At 34.9% G+C, this 27,972-nt stretch overlaps 2 protein-coding genes across 2 annotated transcripts in view; one reads left to right on the plus strand and one right to left on the minus strand.

Annotated features, from left to right (window-relative positions):
• Positions 1–27,972, minus strand: part of TPR (translocated promoter region, nuclear basket protein) — a 63,933-nt gene that overhangs the window by 24,865 nt on the left and 11,096 nt on the right. The window contains exons 11-36 of the mRNA XM_027565588.1: positions 27,187–27,327; positions 26,759–26,850; positions 26,311–26,508; positions 23,075–23,182; positions 21,868–22,094; positions 21,041–21,204; positions 20,456–20,583; positions 20,218–20,366; positions 19,087–19,249; positions 17,821–17,955; positions 17,150–17,290; positions 14,271–14,436; positions 13,068–13,234; positions 12,353–12,505; positions 11,809–11,925; positions 10,080–10,283; positions 9,783–9,967; positions 9,189–9,336; positions 7,461–7,598; positions 7,232–7,363; positions 4,926–5,056; positions 3,326–3,536; positions 2,276–2,419; positions 1,725–1,923; positions 543–748; positions 305–366 (exon numbers count right to left, since the gene is read on the minus strand). Coding sequence (XP_027421389.1) covers positions 305–366; positions 543–748; positions 1,725–1,923; positions 2,276–2,419; positions 3,326–3,536; positions 4,926–5,056; positions 7,232–7,363; positions 7,461–7,598; positions 9,189–9,336; positions 9,783–9,967; positions 10,080–10,283; positions 11,809–11,925; positions 12,353–12,505; positions 13,068–13,234; positions 14,271–14,436; positions 17,150–17,290; positions 17,821–17,955; positions 19,087–19,249; positions 20,218–20,366; positions 20,456–20,583; positions 21,041–21,204; positions 21,868–22,094; positions 23,075–23,182; positions 26,311–26,508; positions 26,759–26,850; positions 27,187–27,327 — 4,009 coding nt within the window. The remainder of the gene's footprint in view (positions 1–304; positions 367–542; positions 749–1,724; positions 1,924–2,275; positions 2,420–3,325; positions 3,537–4,925; positions 5,057–7,231; positions 7,364–7,460; positions 7,599–9,188; positions 9,337–9,782; positions 9,968–10,079; positions 10,284–11,808; positions 11,926–12,352; positions 12,506–13,067; positions 13,235–14,270; positions 14,437–17,149; positions 17,291–17,820; positions 17,956–19,086; positions 19,250–20,217; positions 20,367–20,455; positions 20,584–21,040; positions 21,205–21,867; positions 22,095–23,074; positions 23,183–26,310; positions 26,509–26,758; positions 26,851–27,186; positions 27,328–27,972) is intronic.
• LOC113906875 (histone H2B type 1-L-like) lies at positions 25,133–26,038 on the plus strand. The gene has a single exon (XM_027565594.1). It carries the CDS (start codon positions 25,658–25,660, stop codon positions 26,036–26,038), a length of 381 nt encoding a protein of 126 aa, XP_027421395.1. The 5' UTR covers positions 25,133–25,657.

Here is a 27,972-nt window from a genome sequence, read left to right on the forward strand (position 1 = left end):
TAGACAGTAAGTACAATTTAATATTTTTTTGTTCACTAAATATTACGAAACTCTTATTGAAGAAGTTCTGAATTTAAGCATTAGAAACTGTGCAGGAAATACTCTCCAGTGGTGCATCCTGACAAGGCAGAACGTATTAACTGTTGATTACTGAACCTCAGTCTCACCTTAGCCTCTTGCTCTTCAATTATATAATTTTATAACGTAAACTTTATTTCTCCCCAAAGATCACTAGGTCCTCCCTGTATTTTAAAAGAAAAGCAGGAAACAGACTGTAAACAGACTGCAAAAGAACAAAACTCACATTCCTCTTTCACCAGAAGCTGGAGTTGTTTTCAACGTGATCTGTCTCTGCTGTTCTGGGACCTATAGAAAGAAAACTATGGATTGTTGTGCCGGTCCTACAAGAGTCCACCCAACAATGCCATCAAAATATCTTAGTGTTAATTCTCTCAGACAGAGGCTCCTAAATCACCAGACATCTTCAAGCAAAATGTACAGAGAAAAAATGATTTGCCATTTAAACAGAACTGGCTGATTACCTTATTGGTAGGTTCCTGAGGCTCGTCTCTCTGCTCAAGGTGTCTCTCTTGATGCTCCCTGAGTTCTCTCTCCAAGCGACTAATTCGACCTTCGTACTGGGATTTAAGAGCAGTCATACGAACATCCAGTTCATCTTTCTGCTGATCTAAGGCTCCATTCCTTTGTTTAAGCTCTTCATTTTCCTTAGTTAGCTGATCTTTTACACCTAAAGAAGTAACCACATCATTCTATCAATATCATAATCAAACACTGGAAACAAAAAAAATTATGTGCTTGATAAGTATGCAAAGGCTATATTGGATTCTATTCCTGAACTTTAACATCTCCAATAATTCTGATATACTCTACATTTCAATAAACAAGGTTTTAAACATGTATTTATTACTCCAATATAAAATATACTCCAAAATAAAAAAGACTCAGCTTTTTCTAACCAAGATCTCAAAAAAGATAAAGGATCTACCATAAACTAGTCAGCAGGAGCCCTTTTATATGGCCTTTAAATATTTTTAATATATGAGAGACTATAAAATTTTCATTTCATATAATTTACAGCAGATACTCAAGGATAATTAACCAACTTCATTTTTTTTTAAATGAAATAAGTTGCCAGGGACACTATCTTAGAGATCCATTTAAATAACTGCTCATAAGAAAATTCAACCTACTTGGCATTTTATTTACCTACTAGCAGACTGGTAAGCAAGGTGCAGTAAGGCCCTGAGGGTTGTAGCACTGGGATCCTCATACAGCTGACATGATGTTCTCCCTGAAGGCCTAATGGGACCCTCTGTGAGTGAGGCACAGAAAACTCGCTGAGCTAACGTCCAATGCTGCCTAGAATTTACAGAAGGCCTCTGGACAGTATACTATGGACCCAAAGGGTTACCATCAGAAGGCGGTAATAGTTACACACTAAAGCAGAAGGACAGCTGTACTCCCTATCCACTATCAGTTAACAATTAAGAAAGAAATCATAAATTAAGGACATCCTTATTACTTGAAAATTAAAACTGCTGTAATTTGAATCCAATTAAATAAACCTAATACCTAAAGTATGCAAACACATAGACAGAAGTCATTTAGTATTATTTACTTTTCTTTCCCATTTAATTCTAACCCTGTATCAAATAACCAACTTTCACCATCAAATTCGAATCATAAAGCATACAGAAACTTACCAGCTAAATGTGCAATTTTTGATTTTGCTGCTACAATGGCCTTTCTTGTTTTTTCTTCCTTTTCAGTTATCTGCTGTCGGAGTTGCTCTTCCTGTGTGGTTCTATCTTGAAGGTCCTGACGAAGTCGTGCAAGTTCAGATTGAAGCTCCAGAGTCTGTTCCTGGAGACTTCTTGCTTCTATCTCTTTCTCAGATAAAGTCTTTTTTAAAGGAAGACAAAGTATTAACCATGTAATTCAGCCAAATCAATATAACTACATCCCCGACAGACTTAAAGCATAAAACTTATTAATTTGCTTAGATTAAATGAAAGTATAAATATAAAATGGTAATCAAGTGGACACTTGCAAGATGATTAGGTATTATCTGCATACATAAGTCATTCAAAAAAAATTATATATTTCCATATAAAAAGAGAAAGTATCAGTGTTTAACCCATTTTTCTTTTTTCAAAATTCCTTTATGACTGAATTATATTCCATTGTATTTTTCTAGCTTTTCAACAAGGAAACAATTATGAACATACACCTTTCACTTCTCTTCCACTCATACCTTCTGCAGGTTCTCCACTTGATTCTCGAGTGACTTTGACTTGGTTTCAGCTTGGCTTAGGGTCTCTTTGAGCTCCTGCATTTCCTGGACTGAGACGTGCTGTTCCTGATGGTCTCCAGAAGACTGAGCTGAGGTCTCCATGACCTAAGATGACAAACAGTAATAATACACTTGAACATTTATATTCAGTAATTTTGCAAATTCATCTAAGAAAATAGTAAGTATATAAAGAAACTTATCTTTAAGGGTATTCATAAATAAATCTATAAAACAACTTTAATGTCCAAGAGTAAGCTATTAGTTACATAGGTTAGGGCTTTCCATACTACTGGGTATTAACCAGCTAATCAAAATGATGATGCACTGTTTAACACAGAATTATCCAGAAAAACAAATCACTCATACATGAAGGAAAGCATATTAAAGGATTAACAGTGGTTAACTGAGGGTTAAGAATTTTGAAATTTTTTCTTCATATATTTTCTAGTCTAACAGGTGCTAACTTGTTGACTTGATACAATCAAATCAATATACAAGTTCTTTACCACTGGTAATCAAAAATAAAAATCAAGTCTAAAGTAAAACAAAGATTTAAAAATTCTTTTTGGTAGATGGTTAACATAGAATACTTATTTAAAATAACACAACCTGATCAATTACAAGAAACTAGCACTTTTTGATACATATCATTTTAATCAGTTAAATGAGTTCTTTAATGAGTTACAAGAAAATAGTTTTGAAAAGGAACAATATTTGAAATTGGGAAACTACATAAAAATGCCTAGAAGTAACAACTATTTCTTTATGAATTTATAGTTCATTTTAGGACATACTAAGAGCTAATCTTAAACTAAATAAAGTATCGCATATATGATTAAAAACCAATAACTAAATATTATGAATAAGGTTTTTGTAAGACTCATCCAAATATGCAAATCCATGTATCTAAATATATACAAAACTGTGTATAAATTGTGTAGACCAAAATTGTGTATATCAAAAAATTATATATATAAAGAATATATAAAAAGAAAACCACTTCAAAAATACCTTATCTTGTTGTGCTTTAAGTTCTTCATATTGAGTCTTGTACCTACGTCCAATTTTCTTGACTTGAGTAATAGTTTTAACCTTTTCTTGAATATCAATTATTTTGGCATCTAACTCCTTCTGGATATTTTCCTTTTCTGTTCTTACTTTATTTAAATCTTCCTTTAGACTCTGGATTAAGTTCTGGTTGTTAGTCAAAGATGCATTTGATCTAAGCAAAAGAGATGGGATAAAAGAGAAAGACTAAATACTTGAGACTTTTCCAATTTTAAAACCTTTTAAGTTATATTTTTATTGTGTTGCTTTAGTGTGTGTTTTATTTAGAAAACTCTAAGAAAAGCACACACACACACACCCTTCAAAAGAGAAATCCTTAACTTGTGAACCTGTGGTACTTTAGAAAAATGTAACTGACTTATTACATGCCATATATACCCATTTTAGAGATGAGAAAAACTGAGCTATAAGTTGTTAAGTAACATGCACACTTTTACTCTGCATGGTACCCAGAGTGTAATCCACATCTGCCTGATCGCAAAATCTACATTAAGCACATGAGGTTTTGTAGGCCACATACAATGTTTGCTGTGTGTTCCTCTTCTTTTTTACGACACTTAAAAAAAAACGTAAAAATCATTTTTAGCTTCCAGGTTGTACAAAAAAAGACCTGTGGGTTATAGTCTGCCAACTCCTGTATTTTAATCATGAAATGAATGTGAAATCAGATGACCTGAGTTAAGAGCATGTTGTTAATCGTTACTAACCTTAGAAGTAAGCCTGGGTACCTTTCTGAATCTTAGCCTCCTCATCTTTAAAATTAAGTAATATCTCTCCCACTTAAAATGCCAGACTATTGTTATGAAAAAAAAAAAGAGAATAAACTTGACAAAAATTTGTAAGCTGTCAAGTATCACATAAACAGGGGCTAAGATAGGGACAAAGGACATTAAAGCTTACAAGAGGTAAACCAGAAACATTAACTCTAATATTACATTTATCTTTAAAAGGCAATATACTTCACTATAAGTTCATTTAAGAACTTTCTTTAGGAACTTCCCTGGTGGTCCAGTGGTGAAGAATATGCATCTAAAGTGGGGGACATGGGTTTGATCCCTGGTTGGGCAACTAAGCCAAATTAGAGAAGCCTGCAAAACACAACTACTGAGCTTGTGCTCCCCAACAGGCCTCTGCATGCTGAAACAAAGACTCAGTGCAGCAAAAAAAAAAAAGAGAGAAAAACACTTCTTTATGAAAACTTTCAAAATAGATTCATGAATATATGTTAATCAAAAGAAAAAAGAAAAATCTACTTGCAAAAGTTAATTTGACTATTTAAAAAAATGGTCTGCTTTAGATTCATACCAACTATGTAGTTTAAAAAGTAATCAAGTATGGAGAAATAATTCATATATGAAGGCATAAAACTAAATGACAGCTTGGTTGTTTTTATAAAGCAATAAAAGGAAAGATACATATAAGAGCTCCAGCACTTTCCATCCTCTTTAAAGTCAGGAAGCACTTAGGGCATCACATAAAAATAGAAACAAACTTCTTTAAGATTGTCCAAGTACTGGATACAACTTGAGATTATTCCATATACCTTGCAATTTCAGCTTTAAGTCTTCCAAGTTCTTCAGTCAATTGCTGAATACGCTTAGTGTGAACTTCCTTTTCAGAAAGCAGCTTACGATATTCTTCTGTATCTGGATCTTTCTGTTGATTCACTAGATGCTAGAATAGGAACAATGCATAACACGATTTTATGAAACTAATGTGCTATATTAAAATATCAGAGTATCTAATTATGTTTATATTAGATGCTTGCATACAGAGTGATCAATCATCAAATTATAAGAAAATAAAATCAAAGCTTTAGTTCCTTTGTTTAGCTAAGAGGTTTAGCCAAAATGAAAGGGGAAAACAAAGTAAATGTCATTCACTATTCATTATTTTTCACAGTTGCAAAGGAACATTTTAGAATAGTTACAGTAGAGTCAAATAAAGGGATCCAAAGGATCTGTAAGCTTTTAACATTAAATACCCAATTTCATTACAGTGACATATATAGGGAAAAAAAGTTCATCATGCATTACAAACAAAACAAGAAAATGAAAATAATCCTAAATGCAATTGATTCCATTAACCAGAAAAGAAGGCAGCATAATTTAACAGGAATATATCTAGACTTGGGCAGATTATCCTTTCTGGATTTTTCGGACTCTTTGAGCAAATAAAAAAAGCATGAAGGGGCTCTAAAATTTTAAAATCCTATTCAGATATGAGTAGTTCTTAGAGCATTTTCTAGGTGCTGGGTGGACTGCTTCATTTAATTTTTATAAAATGAACAGGGTGATTATATCCTCATTTACAAAATCAAGGAAAATTGTCTGAGAAAGATTAATGTCCTCACTAGCAAATAGCTAGTATGAGGTAAGGCAGATTTCCAACTTCTTCTCTGAATACAGAGCTACTATAGCTTCTAACCATACTATGTGTGTGTATAGTATGTGAGGTTATATCAATAACCTCAGATATGCAGGTGATACCATCCTTATGGCAGAAAACAAAGAGGAACTAAAAAACCTCTTGATGAAAGTGAAAGAGGAGAGTGAAAAAGTTGGCTTAAAACTCAACATTCAGAAAACTAACATCATGGCACCTGGTCCTATCACTTCATGGCTAATAGATGGGGAAACAGTGGAAACAGTGAGAGACTTTATTTTGGGGGGCTCCAAAATCACTGCAGATGGTGATTGCAGCCATGAAATTAAAAGATGCTTGCTCCTTGGAAGAAAAGCTATGACCAACCTAGACAGCATATTAAAAAGCAGAGACATTACTTTACCAACAAAGGTCCGTCTAGTCAAAGCTATGGTTTTTCCAGTAGTCATGTATGGATGAGAGTTGGACTATAAAAAAAGCTGAGCACCCAAGAATTGATGCTTTTGAACTGTGGTATTGGAGAAGACTCTTGAGAGTCCCTTGGATAGTAAGGAGATCTAACCAGTCCATCCTAAAGGAAATTGGTCCTGAATATTCACTGGAAGGACTGATGCTGAAGCCGAAACTCCAATACTCTGGCCACTTGATGTGAAGAACTGTCTCATTGATAAAGACCCTGATGCTGGGAAAGACTGAAGGTGGGAGAAAGGGACGACAAAGGATGAGATGGTTGGATGGCATCACCAACATGATGGACAGGAGTTTGAGTAAACCCCAGGAGTTGGTGATGGACAGGGAGGCCCGGTGTGCTGCAGTCCACGGGATCGCAAAGAATCAGACAGGACTGAGTGACTGAACTGAACGTGTGGGTGCATTTTGCTCCTCAGTTGTGTCCGACTCCTTGTGAACGCGTGGACTGTAGCCTGCCAAGCTCCTCTGTCCAAAGGATTTTTCAGGCAAAAATACTGAAGTGGGTTGCCATTCCCTTCTCCAGGGGATGTTCCCAATCCAGGGATTGAACCCAGGTCTCCTGTACTGCAGGCAAATTCTTTATCGTCTGAGACACCAGGGAAGCCAAACATACCATGCTATACGGTTTTGTCTTCTCTCCCCCACCCCCAAAATACTGCAGTGAACAAGTCTTCTTAAAGTGCTTCAATGAATTATATAAATCCATTTTTCATGTACAAAAACATTTTAAAGATAAAGCAAAAGCCTAAATGTGGAATACAAACAGACAATTTAGCTTTTTTAAAAAATACAGACAATATAACCAAAATATTAAAAATTTAGTTATAAGCTTAATGCCTGACACATAGGTATATGTAACAAACACATCAGACTTTCACTGATCAACATAAAATACTTCCCACTAGCTCATCAAATATTTTTATCCTCTTAAATTTTACCCTATTATTTTACATCAACATGTTTTTGTTTTGGGATGGGTTTGACTAAATTTACCTGGTTACGTGCTTTCCAACGTTTGACATCTTCTTCTAATAACTTCTTCTCTGCTTGCAACATACCACTTTTCTCACTCAGTTCAGCATTTGCTTCTTGTAAGGGTAAAATATCTAACTCCAGTTTCCTGACCTGAAAATAGTTTCAGAATTTTTTTAATACCTGATGCGAAAATTTATTTACGACATTACTAAAAATATGTCTCTCTACTCATTTGTAAATTACAAACCTTGGCTTGCATCTGCTGTAGATCCTGTTCCAGCCTCTCCTTCTCTTCTCTCAGCATCTTATTGGTTTCCATGACTACGTTCATTGTTTCGGTTTTCTTCATCAGTTCCTCATGCTGGGCCATTGTTTTTGCAGTTACCTAAAGATTTCAAACATATGTGTACAGCAACATATACCAACAGATTAAGGTCTATCTTTTCCTACCAGCTCTAATCTTTCCTATAAAAGTAAAAAGGATTTAAACGTCAACTTTTAAAACAATTTTTAGGAATCTTACATGTTTATTTTTCTGTGATTCATGTCAATTACAGAGTTTCAACACGCACAAAATCAAAAGATGAAAGTAAAAAGATACTATGTTATTTACATTAGGTAAAAACATTAATCCAGTCCTCTATCTTCCTGTTTCTATTGTTTTTCTTGCTACACTGAATTCAGCAACAGTTCTAAAATGATGTTATTTTGGTCCTCAGTTTCCCCCCTCTTTTTCAGAAACTCTTTTTCATCTCAATTGATTATTTCATCACTTTGATTCTGAGCAGTTTTACTGAATACTTGTTCACTTGTGAAGAACATTTTTTCTGTTCTGAGTACAATTATCCATTTTTTGTATGTATTATTTTATACCTTCACCATTTTTAAAGCTATCATTCATGGTTGCCATGCTACACTGCTTGACTTGGGTAGACATTATTTTTGATACAACTTAGGTTACTTCTTGACTTCTCCCTTTGTATGTAAGACTTGGCTGAGCTGGGTGTTTTGTAGTATTATTTGCCTTTATGTAGTCCAAAGGAACAGCAAAGAAAACACAACAGACTGAAAGAATATATAATCTTCATTAGAAGCTCTGATTCCGCTCTTTCCTGTAAGTGTTAGCTCCACTGAATCAGAAGGTCTGTTTATTATTTCCATAGTGAGATATTTGAATTTGAGTTGTTTTCTCAATAGGGTATAATTCTGGAACTTTTCATTTGTCTGAAAATGTAAATCCCGTAAGTCTACTTGTTCAATTATCCACTTTCTCCTGTTTCATGGTTTCTCTCTAGTAGCCATTCCAACTATCTACCAGTTAAAAGAAGATAAATGATTCAAGGTCTTAATTTCCTTCTTTCCAGATGTGGAGTTATACTACTGCACCTCCTCAGAACGAGGTGATGCAGTAATAAGCTTTTGGTTGGTTGAGTGGACTGAGATGAGCTTGTGTTGTGATCATACATTTACCAAACACCTTTTCTCCCTGCTCTGGTTGACTATTTTGACGACATTTTACACCTCTGCTGAGAAAAAGAAAATTCCATAGCAATTTCAACCAACCATTTTTTGTCGATGACTAATTTCTATAATGACAATTACAGCAGTAAATAAAGACAACTGAAATTTATTTATTAAGCACTCAGTGTGCACCAGACATAATTCAAAAGTTTCATGTGCACTAATTCAATTCTCACTATTTTTATCACCTGCATGTTACAGACAAGGAAGTTTAAGAGCAAGGAAGTTAAACAATGTGCCCAAGCAACACATCGAATGGTATGAACTAGACTGAATTTGAAACCAGGTAGTCTTGGTTATCATTAAGTCTCTTATCACTATACTGCGCCAATGTTTAACATCTAACGAACTTACGAGTTTAAGAAGAATGGTTATTTCAAACTAAATTTTATGCTACTAGAAACTGAAATGAGTACATCTCTTGATTTAACAAGTACCTTCTTAGGACACATACCTGAACTTTCTCCCTTTCAGCATTTAGGCTATCCTGCAGTTCCTGCAGCTCTCTTTCTAAAAGTTCAACCCTTTGTCGATATCGCAGGCTCTCAACTTGAGCCACTTCAAATCTAGTTTCAGCAATTTCTTTTTCTCGCCGTATAAATCTACAAAAATACGTAAGATGTTATTTGAATAGATTAACGCCAGTAACAGAACATTCAAAAACTTGGATAATTTTTAAGATAACAAACTTATTCACTTTAAAAATTTTCATTAAAAAATAATAATAGGAGATATACTTTACTACAGACAGTGGTTTCTATCTTTAAAATAAATCTGAAAGCCATTTACTTTTCTAAGGAAACCGTTCAAGTTCTTACTGTCAGATTCAACTTGAACTCACATATTTAAATTGGCATATGTCTAAATGTCAAAAGTGACCACTAATTGGGTGGTAGTGGGTTTGTGGACTCTATATGACAAAATGAGCTTTGTATTTATTTACCTAAATAGCATATAACTTCCACTGGCCTAATTTATACACTTATAGCGTAACTTCATAATTGTTGCTCATCATAGAAGTAAAGCATTAAGAATATATTGGATTTACCTGAGAATTTCTAAAATTTGTTCTTGAGATTTTCCTTCTTCACTGAGAGATACATTCAATGGACCTTGTACACCTTCCTTCATTGAGGAAACGACTTTGTCACTTAATTTTTCAATCTGATCATGGAGTAACCTGTTTTGTTTTTCTAGATCTTCACAGCGAGACACACTCTTAGAAACTTCATCCTATAAGCCAAGAGTCTATCATATAATAGCAGATTTTCCAACGTGTGTTAAAAAACAATAAAAAAACACCCAAACCCTTCAATTCTCCAGAACATTCTATCATGAATAATACCTTTAACATTCTCTCTCTTTCTTCCCAAGATGCTTTACATTCCAACAACTGTGATTCTGCTTTTTGGGCTGTTTCTTCCAAATGCTGACGCACTGATGCCATTTTGGAAACCTGTTCCTTGGCAGCTTGGAGAGCTTCAACATCAGCAGCATGCAGCATCAGTTCTCTCTCATACTTATTCTGAGCTTCCACAGCTATTTTAGCCTGAAAGGAATTATCGCCCCATTGACACAGATTAAAATTCCATAAGGCCAGTCTCTGAAAAGATGCATGCTATATTACTTACAGCAATAAACATGAACATAATCGAAATGTTCCAAAATATCTAGGAGAATAATGAAAAATTATGCTGTATCTATTTGATGAAGTGTTAAACAACTGTTCAAAATGAAACTTAGAAAGATGAGGTAGTAACTTGGAACAGATTTTATGAAATAAAGACTAACTCAGTTACATAAAATATATGCATATATACACACAAAATGAAAAAGGGAAATGAAAACCACCTATTTGAATACGGAATCATGGATACATTCTTTGATTCTAATTTCCAATGCTACAATGTTTGGCAATAAGCCAATGATAATTCCTTTTTGTCTAATTTACCTTCAGTGTGAAGCACTTTCCCTTGTACTCCATTTTTAAAATAATCCTGATACATATACAAGTTATTCCTGTAAGCAATACGCTATTAACATACCACCAATCATAAAAATGAGAACGTTACCAATATCCTTACATGTATTCCTTTCCCATTCTACCATTTCAATAATCCTCATTTTCCTGAACTGTTTTATCATCTTTTATTCATAACAAACTATAAAAAGCAGTATCATGTATATGTGTGTGTGCATGTGTGTATATACTTAAATAATGTGCTTTTGTACTGTTAAAGCTTATAAACAGTGGTGTATAGAAATCTGCGTAAGCTCAGTAATGCATTAAAAATGTTTTCAAAATGTCCCTGTTTTGCTGAGGAAAAGTATCTCTATCTTGTCTATAGTACAGCTTTACAACTAGACTTACTGTAGTACTGCAATAGTGAAAGAATGCTTGCAAGTGAGATCAAGTACACGTTTAATCTTCTACTCCTATTTTTATATATTTTCTCCATTTACCAATGCTGTTTTGTTAATGGATATTGCTCTACAGACATGTCTTTTTTCTTCAAAGTCTGCTTTATGCATGTTTGCTTTTAGGGGAGACCTAGGTTAGTATCTATTTCTGCTAAACAAATGAAATCCAAAGAGGACCACTGCTTTTACAGAAAAGTGAAAACAGTGTTCGGCATTTGTTCAGTAGATGTCATTTATTGAGGCAATGAGCACCCTGAGTAGCAAGAGGGGTACTGCCAAGCTCCTTCCCAAGGAACCACACTCAGCATCTCAGCATCAAGCCGTCATAGCTTTGGACTGTGAGCGTCTGTGTTTTATCTCTATTTAATCTGTATTTCCATTAGGATGATGTGACCTGAGATAACTGTTTCTTCACTTTATGCCATTTCATCTTTCAAAGGAACTTTCTACTTCTGGACAGCAGGGGAAACCTGGCCTTACTTTTAGCTTTCGTCTATACTTATCAGTTGATCTTATTCCAAGTGCCCCAAGAGTGGAAATAACTTGCATGTTTTATAAAATGCACCAATCCCCAAAATGCATGACTATGCTCGAAGAACTGTGCCCTAAGATCAAAGCTCACTTTCCAATAACTGGCTCTGAGTGACACTTACTTGTTCCTGACAGTCCCGTCTGGCTTGCTGTTCATTACTCAAAGCTGTGCTTGCTCTCTGAAGAGCTTCTTGTACTTCATTCTGAACACTATTGAGTGTTTTCTTTAACTCAGATAACTAAATTGAAGAACAAGATAAAAACCAAGAGTTAATTGCATATTTACTTTAAAATTATCGAAGTCAGGTTTTTAAAAATACAAGTAGCCCAAAGACTTATTAAGTTTAAACAGTTTATTACCTGATATATTGTGCAAATTTTGCAGGCTTTTATTCACTCCATATTATTAAAAATGTGTACAAAAGTAAATGTTTAGGCAGAGGCTTCTGAAAAGCAACACTGATATCTAGTACCATAAAGTAGTCTCAAGTATCCAAAAGGAAACATGTACAGATTAGAGTAAAATACAAAACTAAAATAGTTATATAAGGTATGTGTTCAATCAGTATCTGCTGAGAATAACTGAATGGTAATTAATAAGCTAGATAAAAGAATCTAAATCCTTACAACAGAAAAAGTAATTGGTATGGTAATAACCTAATTTACCTGTTGTTCCATGCTCTCTATGGCTTTTCTCTTGTCATCCTGAAGTTCCTGTTTTTCCTTCTCTACTTCCATCAACTTCTTTTCCAGCTGTGTCTGAAATTCGGCTGACTCTTTTAAGCGAACTTCAATATTCTTACGTACTTCTTCTGTCACCTTCACCATCAACCAAACAGTAGGGTAACAAAGAATACACACATTTAAAATTATACAATTATTTTCCCCAAATGAAAGCTAAATTTATGTATTTTGATAGGTAAGAAGGGGATTTATTTAGAGTGAAACTCTGTTCATACACAGTGTGGGCCATCTCAGAAGGCAAGACTGACCTAAGGTAAATTTAAAACACACTAAAATTCACAAATGGAATACACTGGCCTTCCTATCTCGGCTGATAGTGCCTATTACATGGAATAACTTCCTATCTTTACCATTCAAATGATGCTTTCCTTCAAGGCCAGGCAAAAATGCATTCTCCCCTGTGAAGTCAGGCATACTCAAAAGACAAACAATCTCACCTACCACCCACTCACATAATCAGCATTTCATCTGTACTTTTTCTACAGGAATATACTTCCCATGTTCTACAAATTTTGTGTGATTTTTTTGTTGTAAAAGGTAAGTGCAATGCCAGTTGAACCCACACTTTTACACAGTGCCTTACACATCGTAACTTTAAAAAAAAGTACATGCAAACTCAATTCAAAATTGGATATACCTGTTTTTCCTTGTTGAGGGACTCTTCCAAACTAGTAACCATTGCACGATACTGTTCCACATTACTAGTGCTTGTTTTGAGTCTTTCCTTCAAGTCATTCACCTGCTCTTCTGCCTGCCTTAGCTGGCTCAGAAGGTCATCCATATCTTCTTTGTTGCTAGGCTGACCTAATAGATTTAACAGCTTTCTTAATATTAACATTTTAAATGATATTAAAGATGACTACTCTTAAAGAATTTGTGAAATAAGAATTAAGACTGAGATGTAGAAGTATTCAACTATCTAGAAAGTGTATTTCAACCTATGCTGAATACCAAAATAAAAACAGGTTACAGTCAGTAGGTTATTTAAAAACAAAAATGTTTAAGTATTTGAACTCTGCTGTTACAAATATTTTTTTAAAAGGTATTTAAAAGAGAATATAAAGTAATTCCACTAAGCTGAAATAGCTACTTGTAGAAATTAACTCTTAATTAAACCATTGTTTATGCCAAAACGTTACAGCTTAAAACATTTAGAGTAATTTTCATTTTAAAATTCACAGAAAAGGAAGAAATTACAGATTAAAAAGAATGTTTTCTTACCATACAATAACAATAAGAAAGGAGTCCTGGAGAATTATATATATACAATATATATCACATACATACACATGTATACTTATGTTTTAAATTTCTCTTCTATATTAAGAAATAAGTAAGACCATGTAGAAAGATTACTTGGACTCAATGGGTTTGCATTTGAAATAATGTATTGACAAAGAGTAGCAAAACTTTATGAGAGAAACCTTTTCCCTGCAGCTGTCAATGAGCAAAGATTAGGAATACTGCTCTAAAGAGATCAAACAAATCCATGATTTCTGTAAGTGAGCCTTATCATTACATATTTAGCAAGTAACTTCATCTCAAAAGGGAGTTAAAAATTCAAATTATTAACCCTCCACAAGAGAAACATTCTTAAAGCATCAATGAAATGGTTTCAATAACTGGAAAACTAAGAGCATATCTTGGTCACCTGCCACATGTACAACTATTCTGAATCTTTCAAGTCTGTGCATTTATTAATTTAGGCGGAAAACTGGGCTTTACTATATGTAAAGTTTTTTGTTTTGTTAAAATCTTTTGCTAGTATCTATGAAAAAAATGGCTGCTGATTTACAGGATATGTTATAAACCTGGCACTTTTATCAGCCTACTCATTTACCTTTACCAGTTCTCTGTGAAGACTGAGAAGCAAGTTGGACTTCCATATTACTGAGGTGCTGTTTCAATGAAGCAATTTCCTTCTGAGCATTTTTTAACAGTTCTTTTGTGTTAAGATGAAGATTTGTCTCCGTATCCAGCTGTCTCTTTGTATCTAAAAGTTGAACCTATAAGAAAAATATACATCAACCCTACAAACGCTATCTTTCAATTTTTAAGTAACTAGAGAGGCTCAAATTACCTTTTTACAGAACTTTAAACTGCCTAAAACAGAGCAACAGAAATGACATTTACCTCCTGAACTGAAACCACCAAAATAAATAAACAACAAAAAACAGACAAAACACTTTGAACCAACTGAGATAGGAAACAGAAGAGATGAACCCTACAATTTCTCAGCTTATTGATTTAAGAGTATCCAGGCTAAGCAAAGGGAAAGGAAAATGAGGCCACAGACTTCATGAATTGGAAACATAGAACTCAGAATAGAAGAAGGCCAGACCAACTTGAATTCGTAAAACAGAAACACTATCAGATAGAAGGCAGCTGCCCAGACACAGTACTGTGGAGACTTGCACAGGTTCCCTTCTTGAATATTGAGCAAAAGAGTGATCAGTGCATGCCTGTGAAAATACCCCAGACGGCAAAGAATCAAACAGAAACTGGAGTGGTCTGAAGACTGAAGACTCTCTGGTCCTCAGAGCAGGTCAGGAATAATGCCTGTTTCCAGCAGCCTGACTGAAAAAGCTCTTAATTCACTGGACTCTGGGACTAGACCTCAGGAAGATATCGCCTTGGCTCATTTCAGTTGCTCAGTCATGTCCGATTCTTTGCGACCCCATGGACTGCAGTAAGCCAGGTTTCCCCGTCTATCACCAACTCATGGGGTCTAAAACTCACAGAGTTGCTGATGTCATCCAACCATCTTATCCACTGTCGTTCCCTTCTCTTCCTGCCTTCAATCTTTCCCAGCATCAGGGTCTTTTTCAATGAGACAGTTCTTCACATCAGGTGGCCAAAGTACTGGAGTTTCAGCTTCAGCATCAGGCCTTCCAATGAATATTCAGGACTCATTTCCTTTAGGATGGACTGGCTGGATCTCCTTGAAGTCCAAGGGACTCTCAAGAGTCTTCTCCAACACCACAGTTAAAAAGCATCAATTCTTCAGCACTCAGCTTTCTTAATAGTCCAATTCTCACATCCATACATGACTACTGGAAAAACCATAGTTTTGACTACATGGACCTTTGCTGGCAAAGTAAAGTCTCTGCTTTTTAACATGCTGTCTAGGTTGGTCATAACTTTTCTTCCAAGGAGCAAGTGTCTTTTAATTTCATGGCTGCAGTGATTTTGGAGCCCCCCAAAATAAAGTCTGACACTGTTTCTCCATCTATTTGCCATGAAGTGATGGGACCAGATGCCATGATCTTCGTTTTCTGAATGTTGAATTTTAAGCTTAATTTTTCACTCACCTCTTTCATTTTCATCAAGAGGCTGTTTAGTTCTTCACTTTCTGCCATAAGGGTGGTGTCATCTGCATATCTGAGGTTACTGATCTCCCAGCAATCTTGATTCCAGCTTGTGCTTCATCCAGCCCGGCATTTCCCATGATGTACATCGCATATGAGAAACAAGCAGGGTGACAATATACAGCCTTGACACACTCCTTTCCCAATTTGGAAGCAGTCTGCCATTCCATGTCCAGTTCTACCTGTTGCTTCTTGACCTGTATAAAGATTTCTCAGGAGCAGGTCAGGTGGTCTGGTATTCCCATCTCTTTAAGAATTTTCCATACTTAGTTGTGATCCACACAGTCAAAGGCTTTGGTGTAGTCAATAAAGCAAAAGTAGATGTTTTTCTGGAACTCTCTTGCTTTTTCTATGATCCAACAAATGTTGGCAATTTGATCTCTAGTTCCTCTGCCTTTTCTAAATCCAGCTTGAACATCTGGAAGTTCACGGTTCATGCCTGAAGCCTAGCTTGGAGAATTCTGAGCATTGCTTTGCTAGCATGTGAGATGAGGACAATTGTGCAGTAGTTTGGACATTCTTTGGCATTGCCTTTCTTTGGGATTGGAATGAAAACTGACCTTTTCCAGCAATGCGGGCCACTGCTGAGTTTTCCAAATTTGTTGGCATATTGACTGCAGCACTTTCACCACATCATCGTTCAGGATTTGAAATAGCTCAACTGGAATTGCATCACCTCCACTAGCTTTGTTCGTAGTAATGTTTCCTAAGGCCCACCAGACTTCCTCTAGGTGGGTGATCACACCATTGTGGTTATCTGGGTCATGAAGATCTTTTTTGTATAGTTCTTTTGGGTATTTTTTGCCACCTCTTCTTAATACCTTCTGCTTCTGCTAGGTCCATACCATTTCTGTCCTTTATTGTGCCCATCTTTGCATGAAATGTTCCCTTGGTATCTCTATTTCTTGAAGAGATCTCTAGCCTCTCCCATTCTATTGTTTTCCTCTATTTCTTTGCATTGATTCCTGAGGAAGGCTTTCTTATCTTTCCTTGCTATTCTTTGGAACTCTCCTTTCAAATGGGTATATCGTTCCTTTCCTCCTTTGCCTTTCGCTTCTCTTCTTTTCTCAGTTATTTGTAAGGCCTCCTCAGACAACCATTTTGCATTTCTTTTTCTTGGGGATGGTCTTGATCACTGCCTCTTGTACAATGTCATGAACCTCTGTCATAATTCTTCAGGCACTCTGTCTATCAGATCTAATCCCTTGAATCTATTTGTCTCTATTTTTTACAACGTAAAAGGCAAGAAAAACTTAAGGGTCTGTAAGAGATCTCAAGACTGTGCTTCAACATGAGCTTGATTTTTAAACATAAATATTCTATAGAAATTCAGAACACTGATAAGACTCACATCCAGATTTCTAGTAAGTGTATGCCTCTGTTCCACCTCATTCTCCAACTTCTTCTTTAGATGGGATATTTCATGTTCCAGTTTTTCTATCTGGCTACTAAGCCTTTGTTTGGTTTCTGTTTCAGATCGCTCTAATATTCCCTAAGGATTGAAAAAAAAAAAAAAAAAAAGATTTTGGTTATACTTAAAAAAAAAGTAAGAACAAATGAACAACAACAACAAAAAAGGCAACTGGAAATTACAGGAATACAACTCATTTCTGCATGAAGAAGTTAAGATCTAAACCATTTACCAAGATATTTTGACATTTTCCATAGTATAACATCTATTTAATAGGGAAAATAAGAACCATATCACCACAGCCAGATTTCTTCATATTTTGAAGAATACAAGCCAAAGATTTAATCTTGCAAACAATTAAACTGTATAGGACTCTGTAAATATAAACCTGAGGATCAAAACTGCCAATTGCCTGGCTTCAGTCAGTTCTCTTTCAATGTTTTACTTAAAATACTGATGTCTTAAATAAACTTCAAAATTCAGTGATCATAATATGCATGACAAAAATGACATAAACATTCTCATTAAGAAAACTGAGAGAATACAACATTAAAATTATTCAAATTTAACTTAAAAAATTTTTTCTACTTATCCCTTTTTTATTTGGTTACCTGAATTGTCTGCAGATTAGTAAGCAGTAAGTTTTGCCCTCTTTGTTCGGCCAACAAAGATTCTCTTTGCTGAGAAAGACGGACTTCTGACAATTTAAGCATTTCCTTTTCCTTTTTCAGATTTTCTGCTCTTACCTTGAGTCAAGTACAAATTAAAAAAAGAATGTTGAAAAACAATGTGTCAAATGTAATAACACAATTATAAAAGTTTCATGTATTGAATTATGAAACAAAGATTATTGGAAATACTAATAAATCCAAAGGAAAAATTCTTACAATTACCACAAATACATATATTATCTTTGGTCCAGCAAATCAAGACTTAAAACAACAACAACAAAAATCTAAAATGCCACAGTCTTGGAGGCAAAATAACAAAACTATGCGATAGTCACACCTGCATACTATTCAACTATGCAAGTTTTAGAAACTAAACTTGGCTTCTAAGTATCTGTTTGAGTGCTGACTTATCTATTTGAACTTTTTTTCCCCATGAGGAGTACCCTCTGAATCTCAGAGGGTATAGAAGGGCTTGCTGAAAATCAATATCCTCAAAATATTCATATTTACAGGATGAGTCAAAAACTATCAATTATAAAACTTACTCCACCAGTTTGAAACAGTGCTGATGTCTATTCTCCACAAAGGGGTGGGGACAAGACAGAAATAACAGAGCCAACAGAATTAGAAAAGCTAAGTTTTAAGTCCCAACCAACCTGTATCTCATGATGGCCCCCTAACGGGCAAATTACTTAGCTTCTGAGTCCTTTTCAATAAACAAAATGAGGGAATAACTATACTGAGATCATAAATAATGATTAAATAGTTGTGAGAAATAAGTTTATAAAAAGCAAAACGCTATCATAATAATCTATCATCAAAGACTTTAGAATTTAAGTTGAAAGTACTGTCAATTTCTGATTGACATTTACATTGCAATTAGGGAACAGAGTTCAATGCTAATGAAAATTGTATACTGTTTTTTACTAGAAATGAGCAAGAATGGATAAAATATTCATCCACAGCTTTTGTTGTAACCAAAGAAATCTTAGCCCAGAAAAACCAACTTCTTTCCTCTTTTACTAGAAACAATAACCCAACTGCTCTGATGGACGCGTGGATGCCAGGAAACTATTTGATAAGGATGTATAATCCACAAAATTCAAAAATCTACATTATACCAACCAGTAAAATCAAAGTAATAATTAAAAAACAAGTGTCAAATGCAACTTATAACATAAGACAGATGATAGAAATTGGCCTCACTTCTGCAACAGCTAGCTTTTCATTAGCTCCTCTCAAATCCTGCGTCATTGTGTTGATGATCTGTTCTTGCTTCTGAGTTGTTGCAGTGAGTTTCTGATTTCTTTCATGTAGGGATGTTATTTCTCGACGGTATCCTTCAACATTATCTTGTAGCATTTCATAACTTATATGAAAGAAAAATAATTCTATAAGCAAATGAAATACTGTATCCTAGGTCAATTTCTTGAGTTTCACAAGAGCTTAATTTTATACGATTGATAATATGAAAAATATGTTTTTGTAATAATGTAAAAATCTTCATTCTTTTTTCTAAACAACAAGTTTAGCAGTTAAGTTCAAATTCTAAATAAGCACTGTATTTCATGCTGAATTAACTTTTTAATCTCACATCAATATAACGTTCATACAGGAAGACACCCATCACAATGCAGTATGCAATTTAAGGTATTTATGCATGGTTAGTGACGGATTTTTCCCAATCCTTTTTTTCCCGTCTATAAATCTTCACCTTATTGCCTTATGTGGTTATGTCTTATGTGTTTAAAAGCTTAGAAAGTGACTGGCTAGAGATATCAACATGGGGGAAAATGGTACTTTTACTGAGATATCAAACTGTTGGAAAATACAGAGACTGCTGGTCATACTTGCAAAACAGCCTGATCATGTAGTATACAAAGACGTAAGTATTTCCTAACTTGATAAACTAACAAATTCAATGGATCTGTTAACTATGGAACAAAATTTACTGTTATTCCTCTCCAAGTGACCAAAAAAGTCAATTTTCCCAAAATTAACTCTAGTGCCTGCTTCTCTTCTACCTAGACTAGAAAAGGCTGAATGAAATTTCTCATACTTCTCTTATCCTCCTTAATTAAAATAATTAAGTCCTATGGAATCAGTATGTCCTTTAACCTCTGGAAGGAAAAATACAAACACTCCTTATATGAACTTACCTGGATCCCCTAATAACATTCACAAGAATCATTAATCAAGAGTGAAAAATGAACCCTTTGTAACTTTTCAACCTGTATCCACCAAAAAAAGTAATATTGTCACAAATTAACTCTTGAATTTGATTCCACTGAATACCAAGTATTATGTTTAGACTTAACTTTTGAAAAGAAAATTTACCGTTTAGAAGCAAAATCTAGCTGGGTAGAGATTTTGGTATTTTGTGATCGCAAATCTGTGACTTGCTCCTGAAGTTTCTCAAGCTGCTCATTCTGCATTTTTTCATTATCTGCCTTTTCTTTTTTGTAGTTCTCAAAAATTTCCTGCAGCTACATATTAGAGAAATTATTAGATGAAATTATTACATGTTCTCAAAAACGTGACTCAAGATAAAGGTGTCAAGTTAGGGGTATTTTACCTGTTTAAGTGCAGCCTTAGCCTCTATAGCCTCTGCTGGCTCAATCACTGGAGCAGGAGTGGAAGCTGTCTGTGATGTACTTGAGCGTTTTGGAGTTGACACAAGAGAAATATCATCTAAGCTTGAAGCTTCAGAAATGTAAAAAGAATGATGTGACACCTCTTCACAAAATACATCATTATCAGAAGTCAACAGGCTGACTTATTTAAATTAAATCACAAGATTATAGAAATTATGAAACAAAGAACCTACTAAATAACTTACTACAATTATTTATGACTTCTAGTTAAATAAAGGTAATTTTTGCAGGCTAAATGTTAAAATGTAACAAAAATAAGTAATATAATTCATTGACTCTCAGACGCATACTTTGCAACAATGATCAGCATTTTTCTTACCTAATACAATGGTGTATTTTAGAACTGATGATGTATTACACAATCACTCATATATGGTAGCCACATTTGAAGTTATCATCATTAGAGTAGACATTGCTTATGTAGCAAAATCCATTCCTTAATATAGATTTCAGAAACATTTCCCAGAAATACTTGGAAACTTTTAAGGTAACATAAAAACTCCTACCTTGTAAAGGAATGGCAACTCCCGTTGTCTGTGACAACAGAATTCGGTACATATCACGCTGACGAACTATAGAATCAACAAGCTGCATTTGATGCTGCCGTGAGTCACGGAGTTGTTCCAATTCAGTGAGGGCATTCTCAAGTTTGACCTGAAGCTCAGAAATTCTGCAGGAAAATAAATCAAGTCTATTTAACAGGACTGAGATTGAGAGGCAGTTATAATTTCTACCGCAAATTGACTAAGCATTTTATCCCCTGTCATTAGGCATAGTATTGTCATCTCTCTTACCCTTTCCTTCTTTTTTGCTATTTTAAGAACAGCTTTTAAAACCCCCACTACATAGGACTCAGGTACTGAACAAGGTCATCTGAAAAATCTGTTTGCAAAAATCAATAAATTCCACTGAGTCCAAATTCCATTCTTCTTGCTTTTATAGCCATTTCTTCTTCTCTAGCACCAAAACCATTATTTCAAAAGATTCTTTCCTTTGAGTTATTCTTAAGTATCTTCTTCATGAAGCCAGGTCTGTTCCCCCAAATATAGGCTGGGTCTCACACCTCTACGCTCTCACAGAAAGGCTTTTCTCTATTATTGCACAAATCACACTGAAGTAAAATAATCTACTTATTGATCTTATTATCTATCTCACTTACTAACCATCTCATCCAAAAACTGGGGTCCTTAAGAGTAGAACTTTTCAGCAATATGGTTGATTTTATTTTTTTTCTCCTAAATCACTATATTTCCAATATCCAGTATTGTTTAACGCACATAAAAAGTTTTCAATAAATGTTTGCTGAATAAACCAAAGTAAGTCTATTGCTTACTTGGATGAAGTTGTTTCTTGTTCTTCTCTTTCTCTGGTTTCCCCAAGTTCCCGAAGGGCTACTAAGAGACGTTGATTTTGCTGTTGAAGCTCTTCAATGTTTCTATAAGATACTAGATGCTGTGATATTACTTCAGATGAACTACTTATATCAGCAGAGCTTACTTCCTCATCACGGATTACATGGTTACCCCTCGCTTCTTCAAGTTCCATCAGAAGCACTCTAATCTAAAAAAAAAGTTTTCATATGTTATCAAATAGTATTGGTTTTGACTTTGGAAATGTTTAGAAGTGAAAATTTTCAAATGACAAGGTTACTTTACAAACACCTTTGATGGAGTATTAAATTATCTTGAAAAAACTAATTTTCAAGCTTATCATTTTAGATATTAAGAACTAAATAAAGAAAATCTTAATCAGAAAATTATTTCTCATTTCTATGAAAAGTATGTAATGAAAACTGTTATTTTTTAAAAAGAAGTCAAATTATAATTCCAGAGGCATGGTTCCTTTTTTGTAGAACAATGACCATATAAAACACTTGGAAATACATACGCATTGTGTCTGTATGCTTGCACCTGCATGCTTAGATATGTATTACGTAGCTGGGCAGAAGGGGAGCATGGGAAATAGATGCTAACTTCATTCATGAGAAATTTTTATCTATGTTTGTGTTTGTGTATTTGTTGTTGTTCAGTCATTCTACATACAAACATTAGGGTAAAATATATGAACAAAACAGATCTACATCTCCAAACTTAATCAGTTAAAAAAAAAGTGTTAGGGGAATGCACTTACAGATGCATATACAAAATAAGTGATTTTATTTCAGTAAAAACAAAGAATGCTTACGTATGTTCATATATGCTCACATGTATCTGTACGTATAAGAAGATATGAAAGAACACACACCAGTCTGCTAACCTGGGACTTGAACTGTGGGAAGATAACTCTTTTATCTTTGAATTATTTCATTAATTACAACCAGTTATCTTCAAACTGAAAATTTATCAAATGCTTAAAGAAAAGAAAAAAGGGAGGGGCTAAGAATAAACAATGACTAGACTGCAATTCATTTAGAGCAGTTTTCTCAGTTGATGAGAATTTCGTATGTACAAGTTCTGTCTTACATACTTGGAAACAAACGTTACTAGGCAGTCAGTTCAGGAAAAAACAAAATAAAATAGGAAAAGAAACAAAAAACCAACCTGTTGTGAAAGATCTTTTATTTGTACTTCCATTCTTTGATTGTCTCTTTCAAGCACAGATGAATGTTTATTGGCTTTATCTGTGTCCTCCTGTAATCGCTGAATCTCCTTTAAAATGAAGTGAAAATTTTGTATTTTCTTCTAAGATGCATACAAATAGCAGTTACAAAAATAACAAAAGTATACAGTGCTCAAATATCACAGTAATCAACTTATAATTTTAAAATATTCTATATAATATAGTAGCCTCTAAAGAGAAATTCCTTAAAAATATGAATATATTTCTTAATATTTCAAATAAGCTCAACATTATAATGTTTTCATCACTGTATGGTAATGAAGGGGGTTCCCTCCAAGTTAACTGTGAATCAAAATGTTACAGCCACACCAAATTCACAGTATATTATCAAATGATGTTGGAGATCAAACAAACACTCTCAAAAAACTTTGTTAGTTAAGACAAAAGCAAAGGACTGCCTTACAGTGATAATCATTATTATACTATCTAGAAATAAGTATTAAAAGCAAAAAATGTTGGGTAAGACTTGGATTTATTAAAAAATGCACCGGGAACTAATTTTAAAGAATCAGCAACCAATGTCATAAGGCTGTTAAAAAAAAGAAAAATGGTAACATATTGCAGTAATGTTTTGCATCACAGTATCATTAGGGATTTAGGGGCAGTTTTAAGGAGCTTGACATAAGCACAAAGTATCTTTGAAATCTTATGTTTTATCTCCAATTCATATGAATTTTGCTTCTTAATGCACTGTTCTCACATAATATGGATTATTTCACAAAGTATGTATTGTTAGAGATACTACACAAGTCAAAGATGGCTTATATTTATCCTGGTGTTTCAAGTGCCTCTGAGCACAATGCCCTCAAGGTACAAGGATAAACCAATTTCAGCAGGAATAAGTATGAGACAAGATGAAGCAGGCAAATATTCATGAAAAATGGTAATAACAGAAACCTACTGAGTTCAAACTGGGATCAATTAAGATGCCAAGGAAGAAAGAAACTTAGTTATAAAATTCTAGAAATCTGAGAAATGAGCACCACAGAATCTAGACTGGACATGATATATGTTATGGACAAAAGATTCGGCTACAAAAAAAGATACTGAAATTATTTTTAAAGCTTTTGGAAGTTATGAAAAAAGTCTGTATTTATCACTGTACCTGCACATTAGTGATGAATTAACAGGTTTTCCCACAGTGAACAGCCGCTATTACCTGATTCTTAAGCCCTCCACTTTACTGCCTCCTCAGACAATAAGCTTCAGGTAAAATGCTCACTTTCAACAGTGAGAAAGTCAAGGAGATCCAAAGGACCTCTTTTTAAACCACACCAGAGGGGCAGGGGTGTGTCTTAATGCCCCATATTCTCCCAAGGCAAGACTGCTAGACATAATTTGATTTAGGAAAAAGAGACCATTAAGACACAACACACCCTGATTTAAACTGACATCTAAAATATAATAACAACAGCAATAAAAGTTTAAGTCAAATTAAGGACACATTTGGGCTTCCCTGGTGGCTCAGATGTTAAAGAATCTGCCTGCAATACAGAAGCCTTGGGTTCAATTCCTGGGGTCAGGAAGATCCTCTGGAAAAGGTAATGACTACCCACTCCAGTATTCTTGCCTGGAGAATTCCATGAACAGAGGAGCCTGGTGGGCTACCATCCATGAGGTCATAAACAGTTGGGCAGATTGAGTGACTAACACACACACACACACACACACACACACACCACAGAGATGCATTTATACTATTTAGCACATACAAATTGATTTAACCGATTTCCTTCAATAAAATTTGTTTAATAACTCTCAAAGATTTCTCAGTAATATTAATAGCTATATCTTAATAAAAAACAACATTGTGCACATGTGCATGCTAAGTTGCTTCAGTCGTGTCCAACTCTTTGTGACTCTATGGACTGTAGCCCACTAGGCTCCTCTGTCCATGGGATTCTCCAGGCAAGAATACTGGAGTGGGGTGCCATGCCATTCTCTAGGGAATCTTCCCAACCCAGGGATTGAACCCGCGTCTCTTATGTATCCTGCATTGACGGGCAGGTTCTTTACCACTCGCACCACCTGGGAAGCCAGCATACAAATACTCTTCTTAAACCAATACCTATTAAAAAGGAATCTAAAGAAATAAAGAATATTCTTAAACTTCCTTGGTACTTCTAAATCACAGAGGAACAGTAACAAAATAATGTATATAAAGATTTGCCAAATTGTGAAATGATATTTTTATAAAGGAGTTCTTTTCAACAAACAGTATTATCATATCCAGACAGAATATCAGAACTGCCTGACAAAAAATGATCATTGCTAAATTTAGAAAGGTTCTATTACAAAAAGAGAGTGTGGCTATTTATCATCCACTAGAGAACCCTATAGAAAACATCCCAAATGTCTTAAAAAATGCTAAAGGTTTTCAATGTTTGCTGAATAAAGATAAAACACTTTGCAATTAGAGATGTTTAATAATGTAACGACAAACTTTAAAATATATAATTACCCTACCACTGACTTCTGTGTTGTTGGGTGTTGTCATTATAGACATGCCTGAACTGGCTAAGTCTGCTCCTGCCCCTAAAAAGGGCTCTAAAAAAGCTGTGACCAAGGCCCAGAAGGAGGACGGCAAGAAGCGCAAGCGCAGCCCCAAGGAGAGCTACTCAGTGTACGTGTACAAAGTGCTGAAGCAAGTCCATCCGGACACCGGCATCTCGTCCAAGGCCAAGGGCATCATGAACTCCTTTGTCAATGACATTTTCGAGCGCATCGCTGGCGAGGCATCGCACCTGGCGCATTACAACAAGCGCTTGACTATCACATCCAGGGAGATCCAGACCGCCGTGCGCTTGCTGCTACCTGGGGAGCTGGCCAAGCACGCCGTGTCCGAGGGCACTAAGGCTGTCACCAAGTATACCAGCTCCAAGTAAATATAATATGCCTAGCCGCTGTTAACGGAGAAGGCAATGGCACCCCACTCCAGTACTCTTGCCTGGAAAATCCCATGGATGGAGGGCCTGGTGGGCTGTAGTCCACGGGATTGCTAAGAGTCGGACACGACTGAGCGACTTCACTTTCTACCACTGAAAAAGCAATTAGCTTTTGAGGTAAATTCTTTATTTCTAAGAAAGAACCATCCTACTTAGTAAATTATTTCTCCTATGTATTTTTTCTACAGTTAAAATTTAGGAATGGAACCAACCTTCATGGCTTGTTCAAGCTTAATGGATAAACTTGCCACAGCTTTCTGTGCACGCTCATACTCCTCACGTTGGCGTTTCAAAATTGGTGCTTTGGCTTCAACTTCTTTCACTATTTCATCTAGATACTTATTAATTCTTTTGTTTTCTAGTTTCTCCAAAAGCAGCTGATCCTGAGTTTCCACATAAGCATTATACAGCTGAAAGAAGAGAGATCATTTCAAATCCAAGCATTATATAGCCTGTATAGCTTCTTTACAAACATTCATCCAGCAATTACACAAGATGGAAATGTTTACTATATGTTGCATAGAACCAGGAACCAAGAAAGCCTTCCCTACAACGATACATTAATCATTAAACAACAAGAATAAATTTTGGGGGGAGGAAGAGCCAGAGAGGTCTAAATGCTTTTTGCTGATGGAAAACAAGATTTGAGATCCTTCTTACCTCAGTTAACTTCATGCCAGGTTTCACTATCTTAGCTACAGCGGCCGCAGTAGGAGACATGGCTGCAAGCTCTTCTTCAGATAAGATGGCCCCTGTGCCAACACACAGAATCTAGTATACTTCTGGAAAATTTCAAACTAAAGCCACTAATATTTCTTACAAAACAAGCAAAAAGTGACACCTACTGTACATTATGCATAAATTCCTACAAAGACTTTAAAGTACGACAACAAATAATCATTTAACACAATTCTAAAAACCATGCAGTGTTAATAGTTAAAACTATTCCAGAAACTAACACACAGTCATGTGTGATCAAATGGTACTTACACCTGACAATAAGAACCACTATTAGTGACGTTAAGTGAGGACGACGTAGGAAAGTTCCAGTATTTCTAGCCTTTAGTAAGCCGTTTATTAACCCATACCTTTACGTTTTGTGGCAGAAAGCAGGTCATTTGCATTCTCTAATTCCTTCTCTAATTTCCTTATTTTCTCAAGCATTTCTTTTTCCATTCGATCTTTAGATTCTTCCACCTCTATGATATGTTCCTGAAATCCTTTACTGGCTAACAACATGATAGAGACAAAATAACCAAAAACATAATTAAAATCTTTGAGTTTATAAAACAGAACAGTCATTATTTTTCCCTTCAACAGACAATATTAAATTCTACAGGTGCTGTGGTTGATAAGAGCTTCAATGGAAGCTCTTAATGTACTTATAATTCCTGAGGTGTGTGGCCTAGTGAATCTATTTCTTCTTTGCCATCTCTCTTATAAAAGTGGGAAACTAGGGGAACTCAAACTATAAAACAGTGGCTCTAAGTAACTCTTTGGCTTAATCTGATCTTAGATGTTTAGAACACAAGAAATAACTGGAAAAGATCATACATAAATAACTTACATTAAAAAAAAAGCAAGTATAGAAGAAAACCAAAGACTTTAAAATACACTTTATAACTTAAAAAGTAATACTTACTTATGGATTAAGACAGTACCCAAACTATAAACCCATATGTATTAATATTTATCAAAGTAAATGTTTCAAAAATGGAAGAAAAACTTATTAGAAATCAGAACACATATAAGGCTATTAGACGCAAAAAACAGAAAAACATCAGCTACCTATGTTTTCAAATATACTATCTGCTGAAACAGAATTTAAAATTTGATCTAAGCATCTTTCTTATATATCAAATTTTGTCCCTAAT

This window comes from Bos indicus x Bos taurus, chromosome 16 (genome assembly GCF_003369695.1).
Source record: "Bos indicus x Bos taurus breed Angus x Brahman F1 hybrid chromosome 16, Bos_hybrid_MaternalHap_v2.0, whole genome shotgun sequence".
NCBI lineage: Eukaryota > Metazoa > Chordata > Mammalia > Artiodactyla > Bovidae > Bos > Bos indicus x Bos taurus.